This window comes from Magnolia sinica, chromosome 1 (assembly GCF_029962835.1).
Source record: "Magnolia sinica isolate HGM2019 chromosome 1, MsV1, whole genome shotgun sequence".
NCBI lineage: Eukaryota > Viridiplantae > Streptophyta > Magnoliopsida > Magnoliales > Magnoliaceae > Magnolia > Magnolia sinica.
This window is the reverse complement of record NC_080573.1, coordinates 10,257,414-10,279,292: the sequence shown is the minus strand read 5'-3', so window position 1 is coordinate 10,279,292 and position 21,879 is coordinate 10,257,414. Positions and strand designations below refer to the sequence as shown.

The window sequence follows — 21,879 nt, the reverse complement described above, 5'->3', positions numbered from 1 at the left end:
TTTCTTTTGGTACGGTCTACTTAAGTTTTGGAACTTATTTAAAGCTCATGGCCTTAATATGATGAAGCAAGATAATTGGTAGTGGGGTTCAAGGATTGCCTTGCGCCTTAGAACTTGGTGACGTCAACACACTGCCGACGTCCACGCAATCTGCTTCAATAAGACATGTGACATAATGTTATTTTCATACATGGATACCAAATGTTCCATAAGACAGGTGTCATAACGTCATTTTCTGCCCGTGATGATTCTTTTAAAAGTGATATAAGAATGATGTACAATGGACGTTTAACCAGCAGACATGATGCATGTGATCAAGAGTCTAGTCTTCTTGATAGGAATAGGACTCATCTTCTATTTATGACTGATGTCGGAGGTCATGATGCATGTGGACGGTAAAGATCATTATGAAAATAATGGGACCCAGTTATTTATGACTGATGTTTGTTCTATTTCCACTCTATCGATAGGTTGTACCGGCTCATTTAAGTATTTGAGATTGAAAGTAGAGGACATCTAAAATTCAAGTGGGAAATGGTGGGATGGAAATGCAAACCGTTCTTCGATGAGGTGCACCGTGATGCATGTATACCATCCATGTCCTCCCTAAGAGTATTCCCAAGCTTTTAATGGTGAAAGCCTGATTCATTTTTTACGTTGAGGCCACTTGACTTCTTGTTTTCCTCGTTTTTTAGCTCATGTTCTGAAATGAGAAGAGATCATTTTAAGTTATGGGCTAAAAAACGAAGCATTTCTAAATCTCAGGAGGACCACACCCCAAGAAACAGTGGCAACTGACCAGCCACAAGTTTTGGGTCAAGCTGATATTTTTGTTTTCCCTTCATCCTGGTCTATGTAACCTTATTAATAGGTCAAGCGGAAAATAAACATTATGATGGCCCTTAAGAGTTTTTAATGGTGTGAGTTCAATCACCATTGTTTTCTATGGTACTGTGGTCCATCTAAGATTTGAATCTGCTTCATTTTTGGGCTCGTGCCCTAAAATGAGCTGAAAAAATGGATGGACAACACATACATCATAGTGGGCCCAACAGTCATGATCGACTGAACTTGGTGTACCCCAAGCCAACCAGACATTTGTGTCACTCAACTTTGCAGCGGATTCGGTGAAGCCAGGGCCTTACCCAACATGGTAAGGGCCTGATATGGTGAGATTTAATTGGGCCAGCCCCATCTGACGCTGGTTATGTGCACATTCTATGAAACCACTTCGAACATGGTTTGTGTGCCCCATCTCTAGTGGCAGCAAATAGCCCAACTAAGGAGAGGGCAAGGCTACATGAACGAGAACTACGTCTAACAAGTTACGTGAAATGCCCACCATGGCATGGAAATAAATCAACCAAGAGTGCCTTAGCCCAACACCCTTTTTTATTCACCCAGCCCAACATCTTTTTTTCCCTTAGCCCAACACCTATCGCAATGACTCTCCTCATGCGAGTTGTCAATCTGGCACGAGTGATAGAGGTCTAATACGCATATTATTACACATGACAGGGAAATTTTGATTTCTCATGTTAATATTACCTGCACGTTGTTACAAAAGATTATAATTTAGGCCTAAAAGTTTGTACAGAACCATTTTGGCTCTTAGTTAGTACAGCTGGGGCTAATAGTTCCTTGATCCAAACGGTTGATACTGCGGTCCAAAAGAAGACACTTAATTATAGAAAAAAGTCACATTGAACCAAACATGGTTCAAATTTTGAGTAGTTAAGATCATCCAATCGGCAGATTTTAGGTGTACGATTCATCCAGATAAGGCCTATCATATCAATAGCATGGATCATTGAACCAATATTGGAAGTCACCCGTGCAAACTAAAAACACAGACCTATGGGATACAAGGTTTAAAAAATAAATAAATAAATAAATAAATAAACAACCAGATGTAGTTGATTTGAAATAAAACAAATAAAAAAACAATCTTTCTCTTGGCAAAAATAATTATTCTAATTTCATCCACTTAACCTAAATTCTTCTTCTAAGAGATGTTTTAATTGAGAAGATCGATCAGATCAACCCAGACAAAGATAAAGGTATATCTATTATATTTAGTTGTTCAATTAAACCAGTGATTCACTACTACTTGAGCATATATAAACTATTGTACTCTATTTCTGGCAATTATGAGAAAGACAATGGGAGAGTGACATATGGAATTGCATGAGGAATATTAAAAAGTGGATAAAAGATTTTCAAAGATTTGGAGGGCTTTTTGTAAGATTATAGCTGGTATAAATCTAGTTCTACACATCAGTGGATGGTCGACGAAGTGTTGTGGTCGATATACAAGAAATTCAGTCAACTTGTTTAAGATATAAACGGTGACCGAGGGTAACAAAACCTTGATTGACAGAAGTGGAACCGCCATAAAGAGAAATGCATTAAAAAAAGGATCTAAAGAAGACAAGAATCTAAAAAGGCTTTTGGACTATGTAACCATTGCAATAATAGAAGAAGGATATGAAAGAATACAATACAATAGAAATCTATAAATACTAAAAGAGTGACAAAGCAAAAACCCAACCAAACCACAAAACAACCAACAATCAATCAATCAAATCTATCAATTTGTCTTTTATCTCAGGTTATCCTAAGAGTAGCGATAATTCTTAACCATAATCTTTAGTTGTAATCTAAGTCTATATTCATACGCTGGATTTGTTTTTTGTCCAACATCAAGCAGTTCTTTTAGAGACACATTCTTGTAGTTGCTCTTAACGATTGATTGTGAGTTTTTCATTTTGTTTGATTTACATTGGTACAAAAATCATTTCTTGTGGAAGAGACAAAATAATAACCCATATTCAGAGGAAGAACCCCACCCTTCGATTATTGCCTGATTGTAATAAACTTGTACAAGCGGCTAAGTAAGCGACCGATCTTCTCAGAATCTAGTCATATACGTTCATATTGGACGTATCTGCTTATTTTGGTACTTGGGGTCAAAGTTGATTGGTTAGGACCGAGCAGCTATATCGATTTTATCATGTCCGCCCAATAAAAAACAAACCAAGCTACCAATATTATTTAACACGCCCGGTGCAACTACAAATTACTATGTTGTCATAACATTGGTTAACAGAAGTATATATGTCGATGTAGTAATCATTCGAAATCATGAACCGACGGGGTGATCGTAATACTTCAAAAGCCATTGTTGTGGCTAACGAGACTCCTACTCACGAGGATAAGTTGCAAGTCCGATAAGTGCCTGAGTAAGAAAATCCACCACCTAGTCCAGTGTCTGTTTCTCCAAATTCAGATAGACTATTAACATATCGGGTTGAATCTTTCGAGATTATGTCAACCGAGATGGTTGATATGTAAAGGGAGGGTTCAACACTTTCAAAAACTATCGCGAGTTCAAGTATAATACTCGTGAACTCAAACTGAGGCTTTTAATGGGTAGAAGGTAGGCCATATAGAAAGTATGAATCGATTGGTGGCTTCGTTCACTGAAGAGCATTTGTTGCACCTCAACAACAGGCTAATACAAGTTCTATTAAAAATCAGGTACCTATACTATCTGTCCAACCAATGCCACGGACACATCTATTACAGTGAAATACACCACATGTTCTTATCTCCTATCCAATACAAGATGTGCGAAATTCATCGATATCAGTAGATTTTAGATATCTTGAACATATTCATGTCTAAAACATGTGAAAGTCACCACCACCGATAGATTTCAAACCTCTTGAACTTGAAGATAGGAACGTAATTTATGAAGCAAGGAATCAAGAGATGTCTAGGGGCAACCATTGCGTAGAAATCAACCGTATAATGAAGAACAGTATCAAGATGGCTCTAAAGTACCCCAGGTTGCTGCATAATAATACTGGGAACATAACCAAATTGTTCAACTGGTTCTAAAAAGTAACAAGCCAAGTTCTCAGCTGAATTACTGCTCTAGTTTATCATAAATCATATCTTAACTAGATTGACCGGTAATGTCCATTGTTGAGGAACAATCAACCCAACTTTTCATTGTTTATAAGTGATATGGGTCAATCTACCGTAGAAAACACAGGTCGATTTACCATACAGCGTGGAGAATTGGCCAAAAACAAATATTATAAATTACAGTTATTTGATCATTCACACATTGGTGTGGCCTTTACTTGGTATTCTAATTTACTACCAAATATCATACAAAATTGATAAGAAATGGAAGAAAATTTTCATGCTCAATTCTTTTATAAGGACAAAGGAATTTTTATGGCTGACCTTGCACATTTTTTATAATTACCAAGAGAATCGGTCGAGAATTATATTACCCGGTTTAAAAGAGAAAAGAATCGATGCAGTGTAGTTACGATCGAGTCAAAATTTATCCAACTGGTTTAAGATGAACAGAAATTCAAGCTTCGAAAGAAGTTTATCGGAGCGAAATTCACGAATCTTTATGATTTGACTAGGAATGTGTTTCTATGTGAGGCCCTGCTTCAAGAGTAAATGAGGTAAAAGAATTCATCGATAAGGGCATATTATTATTACTCTAATTATGATATTGCAGTAGCTAAAATAGTAGCTAAACAACCATTCACATATTCGACTTTAGTTAAAGCAGAGTTAGTGAATCCCTCTAATCAGAAAGTTCAAAGATCTTACACATTTGATATTTCTCATGCTGATGAAATATTTAATATTATGTTAGTTGAAAATTTTATCAAAATTTTAGTTTATCATAAGATTCCGATATCCAAAGAATTAAAAAAATTAATTACTGTAAATGACATGAAACTTGGTCTCATTGCATTAACAAAATTGTTATTTTCAAGAATGTTATTTAGGATAATATCGATAAATGGTTGCTGAAATTTCAAAAAAAAAGAAAAAGAAAAAGAATCAATGTTAATCGATACTAATCCATTTTCATCCAATATAGAAATCAATATGGTCACTATCAATCCTCAAAAGCTGGTTCAACCATGACAAAAGATCAATCTTGGAGTTCAAATGAATCAATACAAGAAGCAAAATGATATGAGGGGCATAAGGCCTGAGATTATGGTCTACTAGACAGAAGCATATCTATGGCAACCATGTCAAATTATCAGCACATTGTGAGAAAGGTGTGGGGCTGACTTGAATGAAGATGCAACGATGATGAAATGAGATGAGGAAATCAGAAAGAGTTTGATGTGAAAGAGAAGAATGATTGAAATGAGAGAAGTACCGACTTAAGAGTTGCTTGTATATCGACTGCGATATGTGCGCATTAATGAAAATGTAATCATGACTCATATGATATGATTTTCTGCGACGTGTCACATGAACAACCTAAACGAGTGAGACAGAGGATATCTCTTAATATGACATTGGTTGAGTAGAATCAATGGAGAAACATATGTATTAACGGTCGACTGCATTTATGATATTGGGCAATAAAATAACATTGTTGTCACCTTTTTACCAAAGGTGAAGCAACGTGGGGGCGATGTTGTACCCTATTTCAAAGGGCGACATGTGTAATTGCATGAGAAATAAGAAGTTGATAAAAAGATCTTCAAAATTTTTGAGAGCTTTTTACGGTATTATAGCTGATGTATATCTAGTTATACATATCAATGGATGGTCAATGGAGTATTGTGATCGATATACAAGAAATGCGGTCGAGTTGTTTAAGATATAAAAGGCAATCGAGGGCGACAAACCCTTGGCTGACAAAAGTGGAATCATCATAAAGAGAATTGTACTAAAAGAAGAATTTTGAGAAGAGAAGAATCTAGAAAGGCTTTTGGACTATGGTAGTCGTTACAATAATAAAAGAAGGAATTGGAAGAATAATAGTAGAAATCTATAAATAGCGGAGGAATGTGATAGAGCAAAAACCCAACCAAATTACAAAACGATCAATAATAATCAATCAAATCTATCAATTTATCTTTGATCTCAACTTATCATAGGAGTGGTGGCAATTCTTAGTTATAATATTTAGTTGTAATCATATTTACACTCATACACTACATTTGTTCTTTATCCAATATCAGGTTATTCTTTCAAGAGATACATTCTTGCAGTTACTCCTAGTGACCAATTATGAGTTTATCGTTTTATTTGATTTGTATTTGTATTCTGAAAGTTCTTTCCTATCAAATGTACAAAGTAAATTATCTTTAGATGAAAAACCCTACCCTCTAATTATCACCAAATCATTATAAACTGCTGTAAGTGGCTAAGTAGCCAATCTTCTCAAAATCTGGTCATGTGCAATCATATTGGACCTATCTTTTTAGGAGGTTCTTGCTAGTCTTACTTTTGGAGGGTCATGATAGGCCGCCTTCTTCCCCTTTTTGCTGCAGAGGGTGGCCCGAATTGTTATAGTGTTTGATGCTATACAGTTCCCTCATCTAATATACATTCACACATTTTGAAAATAAACAAATAAAAATTCAAATGCATCCGCCTATTTTGGTGCTCGGGGTTAAAGTTGACTAGTTTGGATTGAGACGCTGTATTGATTCTGGTATGTCCGCAAAATAGATAACATACCAAGGTACCAACAAAAACAATTATACATTTCATGATCTAACATGTCTTTTGTGGTTGGAGTTTATCCTGTAAATTACTAACATTAAATGGAGGATCCCGCGATATGATTGTGAGCAGGGAAAACATGCAATCTCATTGATCTCTGCCTTTAATTTCTCCAAAGTTCAAGGCACAAGCATTGTATAATAACTCACTTGGGGCCACATGTATAGTAACAAATCCCGTTTTCGGCAATTTCTTGGCTGGAAATTTCCCCCAAGAGACTCAAATTTCAGGTTTTTCCCTGGATATTATCAAGAAAAACTCTCTGAATATAAAAACATTTAAATTTATTTATTTTATATTAATGAATAAATTTAATTTTAAATAAATATTTATATAAGAAATTACCTAAGCTTTTACAATTTTTCATGTTAATATCGCGATTAAAAAAAATATATTGTAGTATTCTAAAATCTGTCGAGATTTTGAAAATCTTGCAATAGCTTCCTTTAGTGTATTTTTCTCGATATTATCATGAGATAAGCAAAATTTCACTGGCCACAAGAGGTGAGACAACAACTTTCCTCAATTTGATTGTTTTCCTTACCACTCAAACGCACTCAAAGGTGCAGCAAATCCAAAATGAACTCACAAAACCAACATATTCCTCCTAAATTCGATTTGAGATACTTCCAAACGCTGCCTAACAAAAATCAAGCAAAATCAAAATGTGCGGGAGATGAGAGAACCCTTAATTGCAAAGCTCTTGAATAACCAAACCATGCAAAATGGAAACTGAGAGAGAGAGAGAGAGAGAGAGAGAGAGAGAGAGAGAGAGAGGAGCAAAAGAAAGTCTCTAAAGCCATGGTGGAAGGATTCTCAAGCTACAATGTCTTGTGAGGGAAAGTCAATACCCGAACCAATACCCTTGCATGGTGGCGAAGTGCGCACACCGCGTTCCTTAGAACCAGTACCACGTGGCAAGGAGCATACGAGGTGCGTTCTTGACTTCCCATTCGCCAAATACCCTCTGCCTTTGTTTCACTGCCACAAGAATGACAGAGTGTTTGCATTTATCAACGACTTGAATATCCTACCATGTGTAAGAATTGCAGTAATGAAATTACACAAGCATATGGTGGAACGTTACAATTTTCTCATAAGATTGTGCCCAGCAATGAGACCTGGAATGTTCACTAGGTTGGAACTACCTTGCAGGGTTAATAGCTCAAAAATCAGATCAAACGGATTAAAGAATGAGTGTGGACCATTCGCTATGTTGGAGGTAGTTGCAAGTGGCCTGGTGATAGTATCTATCCTAGCCCTGGATTAAAGAATTAAACCCTAGGGCTTGACTATCCACACAAAAGGTCCTAAATCACCTTTTTTCCCCGTCCGTGACTCTTAAGCCTCATGTGATTTTTTTTTATATCCAAACCATGGGTCATATCCCAACAGACTGACCCAATGGAGTGATCCTATAGATATGTGCCATAGGAGGCCTGCCAATGGACAGTTAAAATGAAAGTGATCAGCGGTCCACATTCTACTGAAAAAGCCATCCAATTAAACGATTTTGACCATCCCAGGGAATTTATGAACAATTGAACGGTCCAGATTTTGACAAAAAGTCTGAGCCGTACTCATCTACGTCTAGAAATATGAAATAGGAGGTTGCTAGTTTGACAAGTGTAGAGCTGTGCATTTGCACACGCAGGCAGATGTGCACATATGAAACACGTATGTGAGATATGAGCTTTCCCTAAGGTTGGACAAAATGCTTAGATCTGATGCCTAACAAACCAGATAATTTCTAATCCGTTCATTTGTTTGGCATTCCGTGGCCCACCCGAGGTGTGAAATGGCCAGATTGTTTTTCTAGAAGATCTAAGTAGTACTGGAGCTCACAAGATGGAAAACTCAGATCTGACAGACGCGCCCCCACGTGTGAATGTATACGACTTCCACATGCATGTGGAATTAGCAAAACTCCATGAAGTACGGTTTCCAATTCTTCCTACATTCTAACTCGAAACCACAAACTCTCCCTAAACCCTAACCCTAATACACAATGATTACATTTTCAACCCTAAACCCTAACCCTAATGCACAATGCGTACATTTTCAAGCCTAAACCCTAACCCTTATGCACAATGAATACATTTTCAACCCCAAACCCTACCCCTACGTCGAACCCTTGCCTACCAACTTCCACTCTGGAAAAATAAAAAATAAAAATTAGAGAATTTAGAAATCAAAACCCTACGAACTCTTAAACCCTAAATCCTATTGTAGAATGAGTATATTAACAACCTTCATCTTACCCATCTGTTAGACGACCGAATTCTTGTCACATGTAACCGCAGCTTTGATCCTATCCACGGTGCAAGCTATTAGACTATTAACCGTCGCCACCGATCCGAGCGATAGCTTCGCTGTTGGCACCGAATCGACCAAGATTTGAAATGCGACGGTCAGGAGAGATCCACCGGACCCCACCTCGCCACTTCCTCCTCCATGAATTGTGGGCCCATCAGGAAGTATGGCAAATCCCGAAGGCAGAAGCGCAACATAGTCCGGATCACCGCCGTTGAGAACCACATTCATTGCAACGATGTCCACAGGTGCATAAATTACGTAAGAGCCCGTTGAATCGGTGCAACTCTCTTGTAATATCAGCATGTTGCTCTGGTTTGAATTCGCGCTCTAAATTCATCAGAAGAAAAAGAAACATCTTACCTGGTTAGTTTATAAAATAGAATTTGTAGGAAAAAGAAACATCTTACCTGGTTAGTTTATAAAATAGAATTTGTATGCCTCAAAAATTAGTAGATCAAGGTCATTGATATGGTGGCCCACCATGTACGTGGTCTCGCCATCCTTCCCACTCATCACTCGAGCCACAGGTGTATGTGAAAAGTGAAATGCTAGGACCAACAGTCCATATTTAAGATACATGTGTGGCCCAGCTGTTGAGTGGACCTGTCCATTTTCAGCAACGAAATGCCCACGGGTGCCTAGTCTGAAAAATGACCCAGATGTGGCATATATCCCTAACTCACACGCAAGATTAATTACTAGAAAAAAAAATTAATAAAAAATTGGTGAGACAACTTACATTTACGCGCAATAGAGAAACGGAGTTCCCTGGATCTCGGCCATTGGCAATGTGGGCCATTTCTTGAACGACACCACCATTTGACAGGATGTCCCACTGTCATTGCATCCACAATCTTGGTTATGATGGTGACTAAACTAAACTCATCAGTATCATTTAAAATTTCAGTAATTGAGGTGCGTGGATGAACGGCCAATTGATTGACCACCATACGGTAAACAATTTCAGTGGATGGCAGTCTACAGACAATTTCGGACCTTGGCTCTAAAAATTTCGTGACAGTCCAAAGATAAGTGATGTGGATCCTCTTCTAAGACTTAATAGTTTTGGGCCATGGTTCATGGTCGATCGAGGTGCTCGACTAACTGGATGGTCTAGATCCACTGAAAAGTGCACCAGTAAAGGGGTTGCGGGACTGATACCACTTAATAGATTGCCGATGGACAAATCCTGACAGGTTAAATCTAGATCCTCTGCTTGCCTCAAACAGAAAAAACTTATTTGTGCAATATAATTGGGCCACATCATCTAATGCAGCAGTGTTGACAATGTCAGTGATGATGTGGACCAATCAACAGGAAAACAAGAAAAACCTGTTTGTGGTAAGTAGAGAATCCGGATTCAAAATTAAGACACAGCAACAGCCCACATTTAACTTAGGATCTTTTCTTTTTTCTTTTTTCTTTTTTAATGGTTAGGATCTTCATTCCCATATACAGTGATCAAAGACACCATACTCCCATCGTATTAAGGGCTTGGATCACTGAAAGACACGCTCATCTTGTACAAATTGACAGCCTGTACAATGCCTCATGCTTAAAATGGCCTGGAAATTTATAATCCGGGTTGGGAACAAATTAATGCAATATATGTAATTTATATCAAGTTTTTAAATGGCCTGTAAGAAAACATAATGGCCAAGGATCCCTGACATTATTTAAACGTGGCATGCATTATAATAAGTGTTTTGAAGAAGAATAAAATGCACAAAAATGGAAATGAAATCCCAAAACGTCTGTTACAGGAGAAAATGTCCCACTAACAAGCATTTTGAAAACAATAAAAATTAACAAAATAAAAGGATAATACAAAATGCCCATCACGTATAGCCCGTTTACCGCTCCTAAACATTATCTACATTATAATGCCAGCAGTGGGGGACATTTTGCCCCAGCAATTAGTTTCCAGCTGGGAATGACTTTGTGTGTTTAAGGGATATGAAAAGACATCTTAAATAAAATCATTAGCATCTTGGGAATTAAAAAATGTGCCTCCTGGACAACAAGCAGTAAAGATTTCACTCGCAAACGCCAATCAAAAGTTTATACTTTCCAAAGATTTTTAAAAAAAAAAATAGTCAATAATCTCGACACTCCTGCGACTTCTCTCTCACCAAAGCTCAATTTCTGCTGCAACAACGCAGTTGGGTTCTCGGTGTGGTTACTTTCGCCAACAAAAAGTCACGTGGTGAAAACTTTCATGACATGCACCCTGTCCATCAACTATGCTATGGCAATCTAACCATTGAACCTAAAAATCATGATCATCCAAAGCTCAGGTAGGTCCTACCATAGGATATAGTTTGGAAAGAACTCCTACCATTAGCTCGGTACATGGCCTGCTGTGGTATTTATGCTCCATCCAAACCATTCATCTGATGCACCAGATCATGATGAAAGAATTACCCCAAATTGTACTATTACAAGACTTAGGTGGGCCATACCACATAATTCGGAGGTTTAGAAAAATCAACTTGATTTTTTGAATCAAGGCTGAACAAGGTGTTATTTACCTAATGGATTGCATAGATTTTGTGCACGTTAAGTCATTTACCCTACATTAATGAAAGAAACATAGGTAGGGACCTACACTAGTTACCCAAGTGTTTTCTAACTTTTCCTCTTCCAAGAGCTCTCTTCCTTTCCTCCACGTACATTCACACACATTAACACGGAAGAACAACAAATGAAAGAAATTTGTCTCTTAAGAACTACAAATGTAGGCACATGTAGTGTATTAAATTATAGTATTAAGCAAAAACTAACACTCTTGGGGCCGTTTGATAAAACTTATTTTCAACACTAATCACTGAAATTTGATATTTTTAGTGATTTCACTGGCTCAAATCGTTTGGCAAATCTAACTTGTTAAGTGTTTAAATGAAATGTGTCATTTTTCAGCTCCCATCCCTTCAATTAACGCTGAAGGCTGAAAGTGGTGGTACATTTAATTAAAATAAATAAATAAATAAATAAATAACTTTTGATTAAAATATCTATAAAAATATTTCAATATTACATTCCGTACTTTAAATTTTCAGCACATAAATTAATTTTCAGAGCTTATTTTTCAGTTTATCAAATAGCACCTTTGTGTATGTTACTGTTATAGTGACTGTGGGTGAGGCATCTTTACAACCTTGGCATTGGCATTTCTAACATCTAAAAATGCCAACTACAATCTCAATTCAGTTTTCTCGAATCCCCACTCATTCATTATTTGAAGAGTTGTTTCATACAGGTTGCATATAAAACCATAAGCATCCTGCATATAGCTATCTAAATCCAAACAATTCAAAAATCAGGTGGAGTAAACCATTATGGATTTTTATTGGTGGACATGTCCATTAAATTTAGAAAATTGACCATTGTTTTAAATTTAGATTGGTTATAATCCACTGAATGGATGACTGAATGTGGATTTCCATCAATCAACTGCTTCAAGTCATCCATTCAGTGGATTATAACCCATCTGCCCAAAATTTGGACAGTCCACTTCCAAGTTCGTATATGCAGTGAGTGCAATATGGTTGCATATAAACGGATCATCAAAGTCCACCAAAACTGAAGTTTTTCCTTTCAGACTTTGAAGATCATAACACTGTTTAGGTGCCCCTTAAAAAATAGTTCATCTCGTTTTAGATAATTTCTTTTTGGTAAGGGTTAAAAATTATTTTGATAATCAACAATCAAAATGAGATGAATTCATTCTTAAGTGTTGCCCAAACAGACCCTAATGAATTTGATGGAGTAGAACTAAAATAAATAAAAATTTAGATTACCTCGTTTCTAGAATTCTCATCGCGAAGGAAATCGAAGACTCTCTTGGGTGGAACTGGAAGCCAGAAGGAAGTTGCAGCACTTAGTACAATACCAGGGGGCCTTCCAGGATCATCAATGCTCTTTCTAGTCATGACCCTAACATCTTCAGCCCCACTTCCTGATAGAGTAGTCCATGTGTGAGCAGTTGAAGCACTAACCCCAGCACAAAAGCTAATGACCATCCTCTCAGCAAGCTTCAGCATGCTCTTTCTCCCATCTTGACTTGTGATCACTGTACAATACCAAATAAAATTTCAATGTAAATGACTACAGATGTCGGCATGGCATCATGAGAATAAATAAATAAATGTTTGATCAGTTCAACTGGATGGTTGAACCATTGACCCCAGAAGGTTTGAAATGGGATTTTGGTGACCCAATCCATTTTGGCAGGCTGGTCCACTCCGTTCCAGTCCAACAATCTGATCCTATCCAGATTTTCAGACACTGATGGACATGATGGACTTGTGAAGTCAAACTCCATGAAACCCTACGACATACATTTTTCTTATGTTGCTGGAGATCGGGCTGTGTCTGGTTTTTGACCCCTTTTTTTTTTCTATTTTGTTATGTTGCTTATGCTATCTGTAGGTCTAATATACTTGAATGCTCCCCTAATGGAAATATGGAATGCAGGTTGCTTTGGTGCCTAAACCCTACAACATACATTAATAAGCTTTAATTGTCATTCTCGAGGTTTCGATGTTTTTTGTTTTTTGGCACATGTTTCAGCTCTCCCATTGTATCTTTGGAAATTCAGAGTTTTTCCTTTAATCTGTTGGCTCCAGATTTAGATCTTATAATTTATATATATATATATATATATATATATAACACACTCCGAATTACCTATACTGCATTATGTGACTTATCTAATGAATCTCTGAAGTTTTGATTATATTCACCAACGAATTATCATCCAATAAGGATAAAATCAAGGAATCATGGGTGCCACTCTACCTTGCAGACATGGTGGATATTGAGAATAAGAAAAAAGAAAAAGGCCCAATGTGATACCTTCGACAATATTTCGGGCAAATGTATTAAATTAATTGATAAATAAGCCTGTGGGTTTGTCTATGTTTCATCTTTTCTTCTCGTTCTGATTTCTTTCTTAAAGAGGACTCAATGCAATGCGGCAGCCAAGTCACATCCAACTCATTGAGTTGTATTGGTTTCAGTCATGGCCAAGTGGGCTCCAAACGACAATAGCATTACTTCCAAGTTGGGCTGAAACAAAACACAACTGCAATTCAAGGGCTAATTCCTCATTGTAAATATTGGGAAACATCATTATTTTTTCTTCCCAATAAAACTGAATGTGTGAAATATAATTTCCAAATGGAGCCTTCGGGAGAAAACAGACCGTTCCAACCAGCATCTCCTGCATGAATGCGGTCATCATGAATATACAATTCATATTTTGAGTCTTAATTCCTGATTATGCATGGGGAACATTAATTTTTGTCACATATTCTAGATAAAACTCAATGGTTTGCAATTCAATTCGGTTGTGCATTCAACCACTGCCTTAGGGAGAAAGAAATGGTACCGCCAACATCTCCAGCAGGAATGTTACTGGCCATGGTACTCGCAAGGCGCTCACACTGTCGATCTAAAGTGGCGACCCATCTTCTTGCCCCAAATGCAAGACCCGAGTTAACGAGCGGTCTGTAAATACTGTGAACAGCTCTGTCATCGACTTCCACATGTTCCACCCATATAACCTAGCAAAATTATAACCAGCATTACTACAAAGAGAATAGGAAGGACACCTTAACTGAAATCAAATTAACAGTAAGAATTATTTCGGGTTACCATTTACCCATGCTTCCTTACCTTCGAGTAACCATTTGGCATTTCTTGGATCAAACAGCCTGATGGCCTTCTTCGACATCTCAACACAGGGTTAGGGCGTAAACTATCCAATGAAACATCAACGATTGCCCATGTTCCATCTGAATGCTGTTTACAGTACCTTACAAAGTAACTCTCTCGAGTTGGTACTAATGGGGACGGGACTTGGAATTCTGCTGACATCTGAAAATTCATAAGATTAGCATATGGACGCAAGTAGCCACGATGTATATTAACACACACTATAGTAGCTGCAATTTATGTGCATGGAAAAATCGAAGGAAGCAGTTTGGTTGTGACAATCAACTAGGAATTGGCCCCACTAGAGCTACATCTATCGCCTGGGCTGTGGCCGGCTAAAGTGCTTTTTAAAATTTTAAAAAAAAAAAAAAAAAAAATTCCTTTTTGGTATAGGGTGGAGCTAGGCCATCGCAATCTATGTTAGATGAGAAATGAAAAATACACTAGACAAGAGGGGGATTACTGCATCCCTCAAAATCTATGTAAAAAGATCCAGCTCTCCTCATGGCCTGCTAGACTTTCCTGAGCTCAAGTAAAAAAAGAAAACAAATTTCTCATCTAACCTGGAGTGGTCGCACAAGAATTTAGAATATTAAAACTTCTGATTAGGGTTCAAAACTCATGAGCTATGATTGTTTGATTTGTATGAATAGTTGGAACTTGGAATAGTTCATGCATCCAAGTGTCTGTTTTAAGCATTTTGACTCCTTTGAAAAGAAATGTTTCATTGTCTTAAATACTTGGTACATGCTTTAGAAGATTAAGCTTCCCATCTCTCAATACTGAAGCGATAAGTAGAATGGAAGAATTACCACTTGCAATGCTCCATTATAGTTCCCAGCTACTCCAGTTGATAGGACTTCCAGTGTTATAGCCCTCGAGACGATGCCAGAGAATACGCTTGACCATTGATTCTGGTACCCATAACAATTTTAAAGAAGAATTACTCTCACTAAGAATTCCATAATCACAAGACAAATCAATGACCTTTAAGTATTATATAAATCAAATCCCTTACCACATCCATAAGGATCTCAACAAGGTTGATATGATTCATAATCACGACCGCCGATTCACGAGAAGCCTCTGATTTCAGCCCAAATGGTTTTGGTCCAATACCCCTAGGAAATGTTCGGACATATTCATCTTCACATAGAATCTCAGCAGACCCATCAAGGTCCGGCAGCCATAAGGGCTCTCCGAGCTGCGCCATTCTTATAAGCTCTTCCATTGCTGCAACTGCCAGCTCGATAACCATTGGCTTCTCTATCTCTGACTGCCCTGAGACTGACCTAAGGAGATCGCCTGAAGCATACATTTCCCCACCAATTCCTGGCTGCACCCCGAAATTCCCAACCGCAAGATCAAGTGAAGAACGTTGAGGAATGGAAGGTGGGATTGGAGGATACGGTACCATGGGCTTGCCGACATACTTCGCAGCTATCCCCGAAATCCTATCGATCTGGAACAGTAAAATCATGAACACAGACACTTTAAATTAGTGGCCGCACAATCTCTTAAAAATCAATCAGATGATGCCTCTACCTCTTCTCGTAAACGAACATTCTCAATCCTCAGATGATGCTCGTCGAATGACATTTCACCTAGGGCTGTGGGGCCACCGCAGTTGGGGCATGAAGCATTGCTTAGAGCTTCTTTATATCGCATGTTTTCAGTCCGGAGCTTTTCATTTTCAGATCGCAACTGCGTGTTCTCATGGCGCTCATGTTGGGTCTGGGGCAGAGAGAGAGAGAGAGAGAGAGAGAGAGAGAGAGAGAATCAGCAAAGAAAGCTAAGCAAATGCTCATAATATATCTAGGCACTGCTCCCGTTCAAATTCAAAATAACCCAAATTCAAAGGAGAAATACTTTGATACTCAGGCAGAGCCTGATGGAGGCTACGCAGGCACTTATAAATTACACAGAAATTGCATAAGCGGAATAAAAGTAATTCGAATTAAACAGTCCAAATTATGGATCCAGGTTTAGATGTATCATGAACTAAAGATTCCACTTTTTTTACATCATCTATCAGATTGGCGTGCATTTCCTTGCAGTTAAGAAGGAAAAGTATCCAACGGTCCTATTTCAACAAATTAGTGTCCATAAATCAGACTTTATAGTATTTTTCAACCCATATAATTTTGAGGATTTCACTTAAGGATAGTGAGTTGCACAATGTAGTCGGTTTAGTTTGAGCAAGCTTATGCCTTGTGTACAGTTTCTGAGTGCCTGAGTATCAAGATTCACACGCAGCCGGAGTACCAAATAACTCTCAATTCAAAAACACTTCTACGCAGAACGGATCTGGTTCCCACGTTTTTCTTACATACCCAGCACGCTCTCCCGTACACGTGCCACCCGTGCATAAGATCAGTACAACATATCTATTGGGTCCCAATATGGGTGGTTTGTAAGTTGTAACCTCACAAACACACCAGTGGGACCATCTTAGCCACAAATTGAAGTTATGAAGATGTTCAAATGAAAAGTCAAACAAAGGCCCACATTCAACGTAGAAAGTCTTCCAATCAGGTACTGGATTTTCTGACTTGTGTGACTTATGGGGTACGGTCCGACCATGATAGGGCCACCAAGTGAACGGTACAGATCTAGTATATCCCTGCCAAGTGTATATGAAGTACATATAGCCGGATATATGGTGCCACGTGGATAGGAAACAAAGGTGACAAACGTTGGATCCTGTCTCCTAATTTTATGCTGCAAAACGTGGTCAGCGGCTGCAATGCAGCCTATGCAGGATCCGTTTTAGCAATTACCTTCATTTGGGTGCGCTTGTTTTGGAACCAGAACTTGACTTGCAGAGGCTCCAGCCCTAATTCGCGACTCAGCTCTTTCCTTTGCTTGTCATCTGGATGCGGGCATTCTTTGAAAAATCTGAAGAAAAAGAAAAGATTTCAAATGGATTAAATACAACCTATAATCAATAGCTATTGGAAGAGATCTTAAATGGGTTGTTTTTCATTTTCAAAACGAACCCTTCAGGCTCTTGCTTTCTAAGATACATGTACCCAAAATGACAAAACATTCAAAAGCCAAATAGAGAGATCTCAATTGGGTTGCTTTTCTTTTTGAAAACTACGGAGCTTGCCGTTTGAAAATCAAAAAACAAAAAAGCAAAAAAATAAATAAATAAATAAAAATAGAGAGAACCCATAATGATGAAGTGATCTTAAAACCTGAATGAAGAAAATTTACAGGAGGATATCTTAAATTGGATTTTTTTTTTTCCCAAGTTTTCATCCTTACGCTTCCATTTCTTGGATCTGATGCTGGGTATGGCGATGGTAGCGCTTCTTCCTGGGCCGTTGATTGGGATCTTGGTCCTCCCCGGACGCCCCACCTTCGAGGTTATCACTGCCGGATTTGCTCTCGAAGTCGTCATCTCGCATCTTTACCATTTCGCTTTCGGGAGTGAGGGTCATGTCAAGAGGGTGAGGGAGGTGCTGCTGTTGGCCCTCTAACATGTTTGGCTGGAACATTGTTATACCTACAAATCCTTAAGATTCCAAAACTATGGTTTTCTCAATTTACCAACAGAATACAACTCAAAAACCATAAGAAAAGGAAGAAGAAAGCAAGTTGAGAGAACAAAAAAAAAAAAAGAAAAAGGAAGCAAGAGTAACCAGAGAAATAGGGGATTCAAGAAAAACCCCTTTTCTCTAATCTAAGAAAGAGAAGCAGACCATAGAACTGAATGCACAATATCTCTCCTCCACCATACCAGAGAAGAGAAGCATAGACAAATACTGAAGGGCAAGAGCGCGTTCTCTCTCACACACACAATAGAAATTGAGAAACTATGGAAAGGAAGAAGCTGCTCTCTCTCTCTCTCTCTCTCTCTCTCTCCCGAAGAAGAGGGTTTACGCGTTTTCGCGGACTTCGAGATGGATTTTCCTCCAAAGAGCCTAAGACTACCTCACTTACCGAGAGAAAAGAAGAAGACATGCAAACACACATGCACATGCAAATGGCAAAAAGGAAAAGAAAAGAAAAAAAGTAAAGAAGGAAAAACTGAAAAGAACATAAAGACAAAGGAAAGGAAAATTCAAAGGGCTATGACCCGCTGACCTGACCAAGAGTAAGCCCAGACGTCCCAAATCCCGCTCCACTCCTCACCATTAACGGCGGCACGTATCTTGCCGGAATCATGACTCCCGCCGGCATACTCTCTCTATCTGCTGACCCTTCTGTATGCCCTGTTTCCAAAAGGGGCCCAAGCTCAACGTGTCAAAACACGAGATAGAAACCAACCCAATCAAAGAAGATCTAGAAAGGATCTCTCTCTCTCTCTCTCTCTCTCTCTCTCTCTCTCTCTCTCTCTCTCTCTCTCTCTCTCTCTCTCTCTCTGGTAACTATCTGGAAAAACAAACAAACCACAAAAGAGAACTGCTTTTGTTACATAAAGATTTTGAGAAGTGGTGGGTTTGAAAAACTACCCACCTTTTAAATTTACTGAACAAGAGATGGTTTGAGAGAGATAACTTACTGATATCTACCTTTTTGAAGCTATTATAAAAACCCAAATAAGAGACGGATCAGATCTGATTTTTGGGCTAATTGGTTGTTAGAAAAGCGATTGCCTTTCTATCAGAGAGAGAGAGAGAGAGAGAGAGAGAGAGAGAGGTTCGTGTTCGGATTGTGATCTTTTCATGGAGTGAAAGAGCGAGAGAAGAGCTGAGAAGAAGTCATGAAAGGGGAGGAGAAAGAGGGTAAGGAGAAAGGGGAACAGATGGAGAAGATGTGCAGGGAGGAGTAATTGCTGAGCGTATAGAGAGGGTGCAATAGCATTTATTGAGAGAGGAGGGTGTTATTGCAAAGGAGAGAGAAAGTGAGAGGGAGAGCATCTGACGTTTATTTTCCTTCAATGGGTATGATGAAACGAATGACGGCTACCAAACACCACACAAGAAAATTCATCCCATTTACTGTTCCCCTTTTCTCTCACTGTTGTATTAGTATTAATTTTAGAGTTTGTCTGGCTCCCTGAAATCTTAAAAGAGGCTGTGAATCTTTTCCGGAGAACAAATTCTAAGTGAAAGAGATTTTGTACATGGTGTTTGGGTACTGGAAAAGCTATTCTTAGTGATCCAGTTTTTATGTATGGATGCCAGAAGCGTTAGGAATCTGTTACCATTTTCAAAATATGAACGTTGGATTGGAATCTATTTCCAAAATTTTTATAATTCATGATTGTAAAAATGGGAATTATAAAACAGGCAAATTGTGGGAATTGGATATCTTCATTCCTCAATCTTTCCTAGGACTCAAACACAAATTATATTCAGCACCCCGCGAATCAATGCCAAGGAGCCACAGGATCGTAGAAAAATGATCAATTGCTCTTTCTTTTTTTTCTTCTTCTTCTTCTTCTTCTTTTTTTTTTTTTTAATTATTATTTTTTTAATTTCTATCAATTGTTCTTAAGCAGGCATAACATATGGGCAACGGGTACACTAAATTGTTCAAGATCTTTCATTAGATTCAAGTCAAACTTCATAAGCCACATTGAACAACTTAACCTATTGAACAATTCTAACAATCTAAAATATTCTAATCACATTGGCTCCTAGGCTAAGGAAGAGTTAATTTTTGGACCCAGAACTGGTCTGGGGAGGGTTTCCTTGCATCATTTGCGATAGGGCCTATTCCTGCTAACCTAAGGGATGGCACGGTCAGTGATTTTTTCGCCGCCACTGGTAGATTTCACTGGTAAGACTTACAAAACATCCTTCCCTCGTCCATTGTTCAGCATTTGAAGGACTGCCCCATTCCGCTGTCCAGCAGGGATGATCTGTTGGCATGGGACCTGACAGCATCCGGCACGTTCTCATTGAAGTCGGCTTGACATGGCATCCGACATCAGCGGCAGAAGGCTCCTTGGGCTCGATGGGCCTGGAACGAAGCCCTCCCACCAAAATTTGGCATCTTTTTATGGAAAATCATGCATAACGTCATTCCAATTGATGACACTATTCAAAAGTCAGGTGTCTGTATCGCTTCTAGATGTAAGTGTTGTAGTGGGGAGTATGGCTCCACGCTAGCAAATGGTACCCCAAATCATGACGTGGATCAGGGGCTTCAAAATTTTCAACCCCATGCTTCCCTGCAGTAGAACCATCTGTGGCCCAGCTCCTCAGCCGCGGCCAGCACAGTTCAGTTAAACCGAACTCAGGTCCTTTTATGCAAAGCAGTCCGTCAGCCTGTCCAGATCTCGGACCCTGCTGAGGCCAGCAATGTCTCTTCTGTTCGGTCCCCCTCCTCTCATCCCAGCTCTGCTGATCTTTCTTCCATTCAGCGGACAACGAGAAACTCCTTCCATACGCAGGCCCCTGATGACCAGCACCTATGTCTTCTCACCCGCCCAGACTACGATGAGGAGACTTTGGACCATCTCCTCTGTTTTGGGAATGCCGCTTCAATTGTTTGGACACACTTCCACAACATTTTCGATGTCCCTTTCATCCCAAATTAGACTATTCAGTAGAAAATCATTTTTTGGTCGTTAAGGACTTCAAATTCCTCTCGCATCAAGAGGCTTCTGGGCCTAGCCCCTGCGCTAATTTCCTGGGAGTTATGGCTGAGCCGCAACACCTCGCGATTTGAGGGAACCAGGATGTCTAGGCTAAATGTTATTGCATGGGTCACCATATGGCTGCAGGAAATAGGCAACCCTTTGCCAGACAATGACCATCCATCCCTCAGGACTGCGGCCACCCTTCAGGCTCTTCACCTCGTTAACAGAAGAGTGAGATCTAATGTCATTCCGTCAATTGTCAAATAGACGAGACCTCCCCTGGGCTGGATTAAGTTGAACGTCGATGGCTCCTCTCATGGGAATCCAGGTGACAGTGGCGGTGGAGCAGTTGCAAGGGATTCCTAAGGTCAGGTTATCTTCGCTTTTCACATGAACTATGGTCATGCTTCCAATACGATTGCAGAGGCCCAGGCTATGCTTAATGGAATTACTCTCTGCAGTAATTTGGGTCTCTCCACTATTGTCGTTGAATCCGATTCCAAACTGGTGGTTGAAGCTGCCGCGGATCCCTTCGCCCACTGTCCTTGGAACATCTGGTACAGGTTGGGTGCCATCCATTAATTCGGTAGACGTCTCAATCTTTGCTTCAGGCATATCTTCCATGAGAGTAATTCTATGGCAGACACGCTAACCAGGCTGGCTAGTGATGGATGCGCCAACTCCCTCTTTCTTTCCCGTTCGGATTTGCCAAGTCGTATTAGGGGCCTCCTGGTCCT

General features: G+C 39.0%; 1 protein-coding gene across 6 annotated transcripts; it reads right to left on the bottom strand.

Moving 5' to 3' along the window:
• Positions 1 to 7,075: 7,075 nt before the first annotated feature.
• Positions 7,076 to 19,386, bottom strand: LOC131239325 (homeobox-leucine zipper protein ROC2-like). 6 transcript variants are annotated; one of them, XM_058236992.1, is made up of 14 exons: positions 19,115 to 19,386; positions 18,697 to 18,824; positions 17,875 to 18,098; positions 17,385 to 17,502; positions 16,150 to 16,338; positions 16,019 to 16,066; positions 15,623 to 15,940; positions 15,417 to 15,518; positions 14,566 to 14,766; positions 14,279 to 14,453; positions 12,687 to 12,958; positions 9,626 to 9,721; positions 8,832 to 9,213; positions 7,076 to 7,551 (listed from the first exon to the last, which is right to left on the bottom strand). In XM_058236992.1, exons 2-13 carry the CDS (start codon positions 18,790 to 18,792, stop codon positions 8,839 to 8,841), a joined length of 2,214 nt encoding a protein of 737 aa, XP_058092975.1. In that variant the 5' UTR covers positions 18,793 to 18,824; positions 19,115 to 19,386; the 3' UTR covers positions 7,076 to 7,551; positions 8,832 to 8,838. The 6 variants fall into 6 exon arrangements, with proteins under 6 accessions (XP_058092975.1, XP_058092961.1, XP_058092967.1 ...); XM_058236978.1 differs by having other exon boundaries at positions 15,623 to 16,066; XM_058236984.1 differs by having other exon boundaries at positions 15,623 to 16,066; positions 19,125 to 19,386.
• Positions 19,387 to 21,879: the final 2,493 nt, after the last annotated feature.